Source organism: Bubalus kerabau, chromosome 8 (assembly GCF_029407905.1).
Source record: "Bubalus kerabau isolate K-KA32 ecotype Philippines breed swamp buffalo chromosome 8, PCC_UOA_SB_1v2, whole genome shotgun sequence".
NCBI classification, from domain to species: domain Eukaryota; kingdom Metazoa; phylum Chordata; class Mammalia; order Artiodactyla; family Bovidae; genus Bubalus; species Bubalus kerabau.
In genome coordinates this window covers 119,505,076-119,518,378 of record NC_073631.1, presented here as the reverse complement: position 1 = coordinate 119,518,378, position 13,303 = coordinate 119,505,076, and the positions used below count along the sequence as shown (strand labels likewise).

At 48.4% G+C, this 13,303-nt stretch overlaps 1 protein-coding gene across 1 annotated transcript in view; it reads right to left on the bottom strand.

Moving 5' to 3' along the window:
* Window positions 1-5,619, bottom strand: part of DPP6 (dipeptidyl peptidase like 6) — a 785,445-nt gene extending 779,826 nt beyond the window's left edge. The window contains exon 1 of the mRNA XM_055591348.1: window positions 5,383-5,619. Coding sequence (XP_055447323.1) covers window positions 5,383-5,619 — 237 coding nt within the window. The remainder of the gene's footprint in view (window positions 1-5,382) is intronic.
* Between the last annotated feature and the right edge of the window lie 7,684 nt (window positions 5,620-13,303).

Below are 13,303 nucleotides of genomic sequence, written 5' to 3'. Positions count from 1 at the left end.
TTTGCCAACAAAAGTCCGTCTAGTCAAGGCTATGGTTTTTCCAGTGGTCATGTATGGATGTGAGAGTTGGACTATAAAGAAAGCTGAGTGCTGAAGAACTGATGCTTTTGAACTGTGGTGCTGGAGAAGACTCTTGAGAGTCCCTTGGACTGCAGGGAGATCCGATCAGTCCATCCTAAAGGAGATCAGTCCTGAATATTCATTGGAAGGACTGATGTTGAAGCTGAAACTCCAATACTTTGGCCACCTGGTGTGAAGAACTGACTCATTAGAAAAGACCCTGAGGCTGGAGAAGATTGAAGGCGGGAGGAGAAGGAGATGACAGAGGATGAGATGGCTGGATGGCATCACCAACTCAATGGACATGAGTTTGAGTAAGCTCCGGCAGTTGGTGATAGACAAGGAGGCCTGGTGTGCTGCAGATGGGGTTGCAAGGAGTCGGACACAACTGAGACCGAACTGAACTGACTGACTTGTGTGTTTAACATTGTTCTGAAATGCAGAAAACAGACTTTGCAGGAGGACAACTGTTGTAGGGCACTATGATACAGTGTTACACAGCATCAAACCCATAAGGGCACCTCAAAGCTCATCTAGTGAAATACTTTATATTACAAGAAAGAAATCAAGACATTGAGAGAAATGTAACTGTACAAGCTTATGTATACTGTATGCCACGCTCAGGGGTGGAAGAAATAGTAGTACTAGAAGTAGAAATAAAGAGGTTAGGCAGAGAGTCATTTAGAATAACAAGATGTAAAGAGAGGAAAGTGGTGGCTTAGCAGTAAAGAATCTGCCTGCCAGTGAAGGAGACATGGAGATGTGAGTTCCATCCCTGGGTTGGGAAGATCCCCTGGAAAAGGAAATGGTGACCCGCTCCAGTAATCTTCCCCATAAAATCTCACGGATGGACTGGAGGAGCCTGGGGGCTACAATCCATGGGGTCGCAAAAGAGGTGGACATGACTGAGCTACTAAACAGCCACACGAAGAAGAGAGGGAAGTGACAAAGTCAGGGATATGGTTTATGTGGATGTCTTGTCACGACTACCGAAACTGATCTGTGGAACAAAAGGTGGGAGAAGAGATCAACGTGGGGACCTCCAAGGTCCTTCCAATCCTGCAGTTCTCCAATTCTGCAAAATAGAAAAGCAAATACTCTTCAGAAGAGATGCTAGGAGGTGTATACCAGAGGAATTAAGCTACTTCGGCCAACTGCTACAGAAGCTGTGAAATATACTCAGCTCCCTTTATCTTCATTTTAATTTTCCCAATATTTAGTGTATCTTAAGAAGAAAACATGGCAGGGAAAGAATAGAATAGTGGAGACCAAAACCTTGGAGTACAGGTTCTCCCAACCCCCTACATGAGGGAGAGGAGGGGGGAAAAAAGGACTTACTGAAGAATACAAAGGTCAGAGAGAGATAGGACATGAATTCATGTGGCATCATGAAAGACACATGATACAGAAGTCTGAAGTGTAGGGTGCGGTGATCAGGAGCAAAAGAGGTGACAACAAGAACGAAGGCCATTGTATCAAGTAATTAAGAGGACACTGAAGACATTTTCTGTGCAGTTTTCTGCAGTGAGGACAGTAAGAATGTGAGTGTGCCACCAACCTAAATAAGGAAAAAGGAATTCTTGTAATGAATTAGTGAATCCACTTTAGATCACCTGATTGAGAATTTGAAAGCTCCAAGTAACCCTGTGACATCCCATAACTCTTCTATAGACGAGTTACACTAAGCATTATCGAATTCGACATGAAAATAATGAGATCAAGCTGGTGGCTGAAACTTTTAACCTTTTCCTCAATATGTTAGGAAGATAATATGAGATTGTAAATACATTTGAAATTGCAGAAGAAAGTCAGAAGGTATACAAATATTTCTGTGGAGTCATGCTGCTTCAAAAGTTAAAGTTGATAAACTCCAAGGAGAAATTAACAGGATGTTGACAGCATATGAGTGAAAAGTCAAGGTGGAGAGGAAGAAGGGCTGGAGGTTGCAGACAAACAGGAAGATGAAATACATCAGAAGCATGACATCATAAGCTAGACAGCAGTGACATCATAAGACAGACTGAGTAAGCAATGATTTTTGCTCAATCTCTGTTTTGGCCAAATTGCTGTTTTAAAATCCTGTCATCATATTTGTACTGTTAGGAAATCATGTGTCATCAAAAATGAAGAATACAGGAACATGCTGATGTGGCCCCAACAAGCCTACTTCCCATGGCCTTCAAAGTCCTTTAAGAAATCAAAAGGAAGTGCTCAAGCCAGGGCACAACAAGGTTCAATATTTTTAAATTAATTGAAGTTAATTCCTATCAGAAGTTACTAAATCCCATTAAAAGTCACTTCCAGCAGCAGTCCCTTTAAGAGTCAACTTATTTTTAGCCTATGAAGTGAATTTTAAATCAAAATAGCTATTGATTCCTCAGAGGGGTCTCCCAAGTCATTGACTTTAAATAAGTATAAGATTGATGAGGAAACTCGGGTAGAAAAGCACTCTGCTTTCTTTCTTCTTCAAAGTTAAACTTCACACCTTAAAACTGGCCCACCACAGACAGACTTTTACACAGTGGAGAGGTCCCTACACGTAGTTGGTTGGTCCAGACAGGAAATGCACTCTGCAGCATTTGACTTCTTTCTTCCAGACCTGGTAACTACCTTCAACTTTATTTTGTAAAGAACTGTTCATTCTCAGTCGTATTCAGACATGTGTGCATACACACAGAGACAGATCGAAAACTACATTTCATTTTCTCATTTCTAGATGGCAGGACAATGAGACACAGAGTTCGTTGGATTTTAAAGGTAACGCTGTTTACCATCATGTGAGTGACCAAGGTGGGAAGGCTGTTTCTGTTCCATGGAACAGACAAGTCACAGAAGAGCAATGACACCATCAGCCTTAGTGCTGGGACTGCAGACGAAGGTGCTGAAGATTTCCTAGGTGCTAATAGAGAGGATGCTTCAGAACCTTGGACAGCAACCAGCATGCCCTGGGGATGCCCAAGACACACAGAGTAATATGCAATGTATTCTTAATCAGTTGTACATCTTAAGGGTTAAATGTAGGTAGCAGGGTGATTACTCAAGATTCTTTAACCCTAACAAGGGCTAATATCAGAAAAGTAGCTTTTGTACCTACTTTCTTTAACTAGTACTAACTCACAGCAAATGGCATTCCCTGTGACTGGAGGGAAACGAATCTGTTTAATGTGTACACCTACGTAGTATATTTTTAGACATAATTTTTCCAATCCTGAATATTTTTTCTGAGAAAAGCACATAAAAGTTTACAGGAAATTGATGCTAAATTTACTCATGTGTCATTTTTTAATAATACATTTTAAACATGATATATATATTTCATAAGGATACTGCATACACTATATTTATACCTACTTTTACACACACAGACATACACACACCCTTTGTTTTTCATTTTCCATGAAATAAAAAACATTAATATCAGGAGTTACTGAATTTAAAGTAGATATACTCTTCAGAGTCATCTCAGCAAAAACCATTTGCAAATGTTAAATTAATAATTTGCTCCTCAGTTCAACCCTTTTGCTTATCTGAGGAACACTTCTAGACATATGTCAAAATGAAAGGAGGAATACATGCTCAAAGCTAAGATGGGATGGGGTGGGGGGGGAATGGGCGGAGACCTTCTACAACAAAATTCAGAAACTCTCCATTCCCCTAGCGACACCTAGAGCCTGTTAAGAGGAAATTGCTCATGGCTCTCACTTAAAGCATAACAAATCCCAACAGTTTTAAGTCAAAAGATTTAAGGCAAAAAGTGCATCATTTTTGTCTGCATTGCAGCTCGGTGGTCTTCCCCAAGATCTCTGGAGTTTAATCCTCCATAATTTTTCAACTGTCCCAATGAAACCCCTCCTCAAAGATTCTGGTTCCTTGAATCTGAGAATTCATGCATTTCCCTTAGGACCTGACCCACTGGAGTGAGGGCCATCTCTCTGATAGGTCTTTGTGTAACCAGGGGGGGTCTGGAAATAAACCAAAATAAGAAAATCTCATGCAAGCTCTAATACAGGGGGTGTGTGTGTGTGTGTGTGTGACCACATCTCCCACAAACTTTTGCGACCTCTCCAGATCCTCCATTCACAAAACAAAACAACCAGTGACCCAAGTCAGGGCATGTTGAATGACCACCTCCTGCTCAGGGCAGAGACAGGAACTGCCCTGGGTCTGTCAGGGGAGGCCATCTGCGAGGCTTCTGAGAGGACCTGTGTGCAGGTACCCACCCCCCGCTACCCCCGGGTGGGGACACTCAAAGCTACACACACTAAACTCTTGGACCCAACACACCCAGCCGGGCTGGACCAGTTGAGCCAGTCCTGTCTGCCTGTCTGAGAGCTTGTCTGGGATTTTTTTTCTCTGTTTTTTTTTTTGTTTGTTTGTTTTGTTTTTGTTTTTTTCTGGGAACACAAGGTATCAGAAGCATCACTTGGCCCTCCCTGGCCCTCTGAATAGCTGGAAGAGATCAACAGAGGTGGTTGAACTCATCCACCTTGGGCAGCCTGCGGGTGTCCTGCCTGAGTCATCGGTTACTAAGGTGATATGCAAATCCAACCTTTGAAACTCCCAGCTACCAGCCCGGAGAAGAGTAGAAAACGTGCTCCTGGAGAAGTTTTCCCACTAACACAGTCCAAGGTCGTGGCTAGTCCAAGGCTAAGTGTGGGGACAGGCAGGGCCTGACTCGCACCAGCACAAACTGTGCTAGGCCTGGGTCAGAGGGCTGGGCCTCGGAGGCAAGCGCTTTTATTTTATGGTTCGGAAGAGGATCACCATCAGCCCCACCACCAGTGGGGGAGGGGGTTAGGGGAGGGGTTGGAGAGTGGAGAAGTGAGAGAAGTGACAGCCTGGGAGGTAAGGACTCCAGTGACAGGTGGGAGGGGGCGAAAAGGAGCCTGGGACAGCCTCTTCCTAGAGTCTTAAAGCAGACAAAAGAAAACGGAAAGAAAGAACAAACCAACTCGTAAGCACACACAGATCGAATTCTCTCCTTAGGATCCATAGCAGCGTGCGGGTAACAGCAGGCGTCCCCGGGGCCGCCGTGAACCCTCAGCCAATTCCACACCCCAGCAGCGCAGCTCCGCCAACGCTGCCCTCAAAGCCACCAACTCTTGGCCCGCCGCCGCTGCAGACCGGGACCCGCTCCAGGACGGCGGTGACCGAGATCCGCGCAAGGAGTGGTTTTGTGGGCGCGCTTCCGGGAGCAGTGGGGGATGGGAGGGCGCCCCGAGACCCTCGCAGGCGCGGCGCGGGCGCGTCTCCCCCGGGCTTGCCTGGAGCCCCGCGTTTCCCCCAACCCCACCCCCCACCCCACCCCCAAGATGCCCTTACGTCCTCGTCGTCACAGTCGCTCCGCGCCTGGTACTGGAACCGGGGCCGGCCGCCCGCGCCACCGCCGCCGCCGCGCTCCCGGGGCGCCGCCGCGGGCGCCTGGGCTCCGAGGGGCTTGGGCCCCGCGCCGTCCTCCTCCGGCCCCTGGCCGCCCAGGAGGCGGCTCGCCTCCGGGGGCGCCGGGAAGGACCGCGAGGTGTTGATCTTGCCAGTGAATCTCTGGTACAGCGAAGCCATCGGTCTCCGCGCGCTCTCGCTGGCTGTCTTTGGGGCGTTTCTGTATCGGCTTTCTCCCTCTGGGGCTCCCGCTCCCCACGCCCTCCGGGGGGAAAAGGGGAGGAAGAAGAAGAGGAGGCGGCGGCAGAGGAAAGGACGGCGGCAGCGCGCCGCTCCTCCCGCGCGCCACTCTCGAGTCGCCGCCGAGCGACCGCCTGGCTCAGCCTCCTCCGCCCCCTCCCCGGCGGCTGGGCCGAGCCAGGGTCTGGCGGTGTGTTCTCGTTCCCTTTGCTTTTCTGTTTTCAACTCCTCCGCACGGCCGCGTACGGCCTAATCAAAGCCATTGAAGGGAAGAAAAACAACAGAAAACCATAAAGGGAGGGAAAATGCCTAGGCCCCGGAATTTGGCACCACCTAGAGCCCGGCGAGCATTCGGAGCGCATCTCCTCGCTCCCCCCGCCCTGGGTCCCCGCGCAGCTCCTCCTCCCCGCCGTCTCCCCACGCGGCCCTTCACCCCCGGGAACGGCGCCCGGGGGTCCCGGGGCTGGCCGCGAGGAAGCCGCGGGGTCACGCAGCTCGTGGGTGCAGGGGCGCGCTTGGGGGCTCCGGGCCACCGGGAGAGCGCACCCCGCCGTCTTCCGGGAGAGCGCAGCGGGAGAAGAGGTCCGCGACGGGGAGGGGGCGTCGGGGGAACGGAGGCAGGGGGCGGCACCCCCAGATGCAGGTCCTCGGTTCCGCGCGGGGCTGTGCTCCGCGTCCACGCGTTCGCATCGCTCGCGGCTGCAATCCCGGCGCCCTGCGGGGCTCTCTCCCTCGTGTTTCCCTCGCAGCTTTTCCTGCCTAACGTGAAACTACAACAGCCGAGACCCCTGGAGGTCGGGGGTGCGCACGGGGGGTGATGGAGTGCAAACCGTGGGGATGCAAGGGAGGGGGCGGGGGGTCGCGGCCTCCGATGGGCCCCCTTCCTTCCCAAACCAAGCTCTGCTCCAAAAACAGGTCTCCAGAAAAAGAGAAGGAAAAGGTCACGGAAAGCAGGCAAGGGCCGACCTGGGTGCGGTGGGGTGCGGTGCGGGGAGGGGTGCTTTCCGAGCAACTCAGTTCAGCGCTCCTCCCGGCACACCCCCACTTATTTGTGTGTATCGCGAACTTAATTTTCGTTTTCGATAAATGCGTAAATGCCAACGGAGGCTACAGCATTTGGTGATGCCTGCAACTTTTCCGAAGCCTGCTCCGCGCCCGCCCCCAGCCCCTGCACTGAGAGGAAGTGGGGAGCCCCGGGTGTGTGGGGGGGCGACACCTACTGGGGCGCTCGGGTCTGGGTGCACATTCGCTCTTCCTCTGCAGTAAAACGTGCTCCAGCGCCCCTGTGTGGAAAGACACCCACTGCGCCTGGGCGCTGGGCTCCGGCTCAGACCGCAGGCTGGCGTCTGGTTTGTCCCCTGCCTTTCGGGGTGGATTCCTCCCTCCTGTCCTGCTGAAGTCCATCGTCCCGCTTGAGGGTCTAGGCCTCTCCCTGCTGATCTCGCCCCCCTCCCCCAACCCCAGATCTTCCACGCGCAGTCCTTTCCCCCTTGTTGGCAGCCCTTGGGCTGGGATGGATCGTCCTGTCTTGAGCGGACTAGGACCCCACACTCCAGACCAGCTCGCACCTGCTCCGGCGCTTCCCCGGTCCTTCCACTCCACGTGGATGTGGGCATCTTCACCTTCACCTTCCAGCGGGACTCCCGCTCAGCCATGGTTTCCGTGACCACTTGAGAAAATGGCCCCCACCGCAGGCTGCCAGCGCTTGTTGGGTCTGAGTCCAAGGCCAGCTCCTGGCACCATTGTCCAAACGCAGAAATCCCAGAGGGAGAGACCTTGCCGTCCCTTGTCCTAAAAAACTGCTGCCTCCTGAGGTGACCCGAGGATGAAAAAGCAGATAAAACCAAGGAGGGTCTTTGAATGCAGGAATGGAAAAAGCAGACCCTTATCGTCCTTCCCTCCCTTATAACTATTAATGGAACAGTATAACTGTCTCCCCTCCTACCCCATAGGGAGGAGGCATTTGCCCTACTCTCCCCCCCCACCCCAGTATACATGCCTCATCCAACCAGCAAATGACTCGCAAGACCCCTATCCCACTCCTTGTACCCTGGGTATCAAAGTGGACTAAGGACCGCTGTTTAAGGTCAATTCTCCCTTGAGCTGGCCCGCTGTTCTAACAGCGTCTCCCTCTCTCATAAACTTTATTTCCCTCTCATTCTGTCTCATGTCTGGAAATTCTTTTCCAACCCAAGCCTGGACCAGGACACCTCCTTCAGGGTCCTTAACTTGGGTGGAGACACTGGAAGTCCGCTGGGAGAGGACCCCTTCAGATCCCTCCCAAGCTCTCAACCTAGCAAGTAGTCTTGTTTTAATTAAAATGTATACCACAGCTATCCTCTGTTTAATCCGCTATGGTTTCCTTCCACTAAGAAACAGAAGTGCATCTTAACATAGTTCAAAACATGCTTCCTTTCCAGAAATCATAAAAACAAGTAGAATCAGAATCTGGACAGCTGGGGGCCCCCCGCACCACCAAAAGGCAGATATGCCTCCCGCTGATCTGGGGGTGCCAGAGCATCCTGCCCCACTTGATGTTGAAGACAGAGGCCACAATTACAAGAACCATCCAGCTAAAACTTAAGAGTCATCACATTCAGATAAATAGGAAATCTTGCTTTCATCCCCACTCCCCCGCCCAGCTGTGCTTTCAGATCCATGAAACTGCTTTCCCAAACCCACTTGAAAGCCCGCCACTGCTGCTCACAGTGGCATCTAGATCTGACACCTCACTAAATATAGAGGCTGTGAGGGTCCCACTGATGTAATACATATGCATATATATATTTATGAAATGTCCATGTATATATTTACATGAATTATAAGAAGCATGATGAATATTTCTTGTAGCAATATAGTTCATACAAGATATTTATATGGAAATAGTTTAGCTATCACACATTTTATAGATGTGTGTGTATCAAGGAGAGTAGATTGAAAGGGAGATAAAGAAGACATGCAGGGTCTCTCACACTTGAAATTATATTTTCAAGCGAGCATGTAGGTCTTCAAATTACACTTTGGCCAAAGTGACAGAGGATGGGATGGTTGAATGGCATCACCAACTCAATGGACATGAGTCTGAACAAACTCCAGGACACCATGAAGGACAGGGCAGCCTGGTGTACTGCAGTCCGTGGGGTCACAAAGAGTCAGACACAACTTAGTGACTGAACAGCAGGCAACAACAAAAATCTCAACTAAAGGATTCAGATGAAATGATAGGACCATTCTAATTTACAGTTATTTGTAAAGTGAAAAAAGCTATAAAGCCCATAAACAACTGGGGGAAGAGTTGAGTACAGATGGGTGTCAAAAGAAGTATATCTGAAAATTAAACAGGACAAATGGAAGGCAAGGATCTGTTGCAATGAGCAGAGGCCAGGGTGGTGGGAGCAGACAGAATACTAATGCGGAAACATCACAAGCTGCAAAGCTTCCTGGGCGCCATCTAGATCCGGGGCCCATCAACCAACTTCAAAAGCATTGGGCTACCTTCCTCCACCCACACACTGAATACGACTCATTCTAAAGCATGTCCTAGACTTTGAATGTGAGTCTATGCACACATGTTGGCAAGCGTGTATGCACTCACACATCCAAGTCTGCCTGAAACACTGATACGCACACTGCAGGGTCTCTCTGGATAGACTGTCAGAATGCTGAAGTCCCAAATGCAAAGAGGAAACTGATGAATGAAGTCACGCAACTGCAGAGAATTGCAAGTGCTGGCACTTCATGATGCATAATTCATTCACTTACTGCCTTCAATAACCTTTGCAGAACCAACCTTTAAATAAGGAAAAAGATTCTGAAGAGTAGCAAAACTTCCCAGTGAGTGTGTAAATAGACGGGCAGCGCTGCAGAAGGAAACTTGTCTGTAACGGCCTCCACTCAACACTGAACGTCTTGGCTACGCAGTCTAGAAAAGTAGATCTCCATTCCTGCTCGTTGGCTAAGTATGGGAATCTATTTTCAAAAATGTTCTGTGGATTAGCTCACATCAAAATTTTAATTCTTCATTATGGCTTAAAACTCTGATCACCAACCCATTTTTTCCATCTAGTTTCACATGATTATTTCTTCCCTGTTTATTAAAAGGTGGGAGTGTGTGTTTATTTTCCCTGGAACCAAATTACAAAACAAATATGGTAAATCATTGGAATGAGGCAGATGCTGCAAAATAGGATGGGCAGTTATTTTTTTTAGTGACAATAAAGGGAACTTTCTGGTCTATATGCAAGCTAAGCATTGTAAAAATACCAAAAGTGTATTGAGTCCAGCAGCCTAGGCATGCTTTTTATTACCTAAGAGGTTTTCTTACTTCTAGGAGAGAATTCTGTCCTATAGTTTACTTCCCCCTTCTTTTGGAGGAGAACGAGGAGGACATAACCTTGCTTAAGATTTTTATTCTTTTCCAAACACTGATATTTCAGAAAAAGAAATGGCCAACTTAGCACACTCTGACAGAAAGGCTTCCCTAAAACACTGGACATCAGTGTTTTTAAAATATTATCACATTGTATTCCTACAAATGGAAAGAAATAAAACAAGTATTTTGGTAGTTTGAGAAAATACAGTACCAACTACATAAATACAGAGCACCCATTCTCTCTTGTACTCTCTCTTTAAAATAATTATTTCTTTGCAAGATGACTATCGAGTGGGATCCGGATGGTAAGATGGTAAGATGTCCTTTTCAAACTTTACAAATAGGAAAAGTCCAGCACTAGAAAAAGAGAAGATCACTACTAGCTTTGGGCTTCCCTGTTGGCTCCGTGGTAAAGAACCTGCCTGCCAATGTGGGAGACTTGGGTTGGATCCCTGGGTCAGGAAGATCCCCTGGAGAAGGAAATGGCAACCCACCCCAGTATTCTTGCCTGGGAAATCCCACGGACAGAAGAGCCTGGTGAGCTACAGTCCATGGGGTCGCAAAGATTCAGACACAACTGAGCAACTGAACAACAGCAAAAACAACTCCTGGCTTTAACACAAAGTTAAAGTACGAGCTGAATTAACCTTGAGCTTTTTGAATTGATACTTCAAGATTCATATGTTTTAAAGGAAAACATTTCTTTTAAGCCTGGCGGGCTACAGTCCGTGGGGTCTCAAAGAGTTGGACATGATTGAGTGACTCGCACTTTCATTTCACTTTCAACCGAAAGGCTTATGCTAAAATCAATGTGGTTAAACGTTAGTTTCCAGCAGCACATGTCCCTGCATTTTAGTACTGACTCTGCACTTGCCTGGTTTTCTCATGCAGTCTGAAATATACATACAACTCTCTGCCCCGGGCAGCACCTGCTCACCTGGACGTGGTTACTAATACACGTGGTAACGCTGATCACCAAGTAAGTAAAACAATCACTGACTCAACTAAGCCTGTATTTTCCTCTGAGTCTGGTGGGGCTGTGGGAGCCCACCCTCCCTGCCTTTAGGGGTCCTTGAGGGGTCCACTCTCTTCTGTCACCCACACCCATGGACACTGGACCATGGCCTTCTTCCTCTTTCCTCCCATCTTTCACCCTCCTATCTTCCCACCCTCTTTCTGCTCCATGGTCCCTGCTCTGGATCAATATCAGTAAACTGCATTTTTTTTTTCCTTTAAAAATTCCTTGCTGCACTCTGAATACTTATAAGAATTTGCCTTTCACTAGCAATGCTGCCTCAGAAAGTATCTGAATAACCACATTAGCCCCTAGGGGAGGCACCAACCTCTGTGTGCTCCCATTTTCTGATGATTCAGTGAGAGCTCCACCATGCTTCCCAAGGCTCCTAAGATTTCTAGAGCATGGGATCCAGAAAAAAGCCCATTGTTTCTGTCTGTCCCTGGCGATCGCTGGAGAGCAGCCGTGTTGTCGTCTAAAATGTCTTCATTCATACCCCTTCCACCATTAGATTGAAAAGGAAGGCGACTTCTGCTCTGAAATGCCCCCAAAGCTCCTTGCCTTTCAAACCATGCACTTCCCGGGTCCAGTGAATTAAGCTGAATCAGCTTCCCTTCAATGTTAAAGTGACATTAACGAGCCTCTGCAATTCAGTGCTTCCCTTTTTAAACCAACAGAGGTGATGGTTGAGTTCTGGAAGGAGAAAAAGCTTTTATCTGCTCTCTCTTGTGACCAATGGCTGGCATTTCAAAGGACCAAGTCTGGTTTGGCTCTAACGGGAAATGTGAAACCCGCTTGAAAGGACAGGGCTCAGACCCTCACTGAGGGTTATTCTTCATCATGTCACCCAAAGGGATTTTTAGGTTTTCACTGGAAAGGAGCAACGGAATAGAAAAGAAGAGATAGAAACAGGATCATTCAAAAGCTGAGTCTTCTTCAGATAGTAGAAAACAGGGCTAGTATTGATTCATTCATCTTGCCATGTAAATTCCACTCAACTGCAGGCCAGTGGAACTGCAGAATATGGAAAATCATCTACTGGGGGCTTCCCATATCTTAAGTTCTCAGCTAAGTGCTCTGCACACATTAAATCATTTAATTCTCACAATTATAATTTTTCACTTGGACGTCCCAGGTGGCGCTACTGGTAAAGAAGCCACCTGCCAATGAAGGAGACATAAGAGATGCGAGTTCCATCCCTGGGTCAGGAAGATCCCCTGGAGGAGGGCATGGTAATCAGTTCCAGTATGCTTGCCTGGAGAATCCCATGGACGGAGGAGCCTGGCGGGTTACAGTCCATGGAGTCACAAAGAATCAGACCCAACTGAGCAACTAAGCACGCATACATAAGGATGGGAGGGAATATGATGTAGTTCTTAAATGTGTTGCAGAGCTAAATTATAGGGAAGCCTAGGTGTGAGGCTGATGTAGTATACCAGCTGGAAATAGCATAAGAAGGTGAGTTAAGCCCAGGGAACCGGCATCCAGGTGCAGGCGATGCGTGTTTCATGCATCCTGGTATCTGCCTTCCAGACACCGAGAGGGAGAAGAAGGGGCTTCCTCTGATTGGAGAACAGTGACAATGAGGGGCCTTAGAGAGTCAGGGCCAGAAGCCATCCCTGAGGCTGACCACGGATGCGGCGGGCCACCTGCTTCCCGGACATCCATCTGGTTGAATGTGAGCCTGCAGAAGTCGCTTTAAAGTCCCTGTCCTGTCCATCTTACCCTGCCTCAGACACTGCCAGAATTAAGACCATACCCTTGAGTTTAGGCATTGTCTGGAACAGCATCAAGAAAAACTCGTTGGACATAACTGAGGTCTTACGGTACGGCACAGGGGACGCGGCTCAGTGTTCTGTGGCAGCCTGGAGGCGAGGGGGTGGAGGGAGAATGGGTTCGTGTATGTGTGTGCTGAGTCTGAAACCATCACTCTCAGGTTAATCGGCCATGCTCCGACACAAAATAAAAGGTTCAGAAGAAAGGAACTGGCAATACAAGCTAGCTAGCATTTAGAAAAATGAATAAACCACACAAGTGTCACCCATTTAAAAGAAAAAAAGAATGCGGTCTGAGTGAAAAGAAAAACAAACAAGCCTCGGTTAATGGCACACGCACCAGAAGACACACCAGCCTTTCCAGTGTGTGACGGGGCTCTCCCGGCAACATCGGCCCTTTCCCGGGGCAGAGCTTCCCAGCCATGAGTTTCTGGGTCCTGATGATTCATCTTCAGGGTAAGC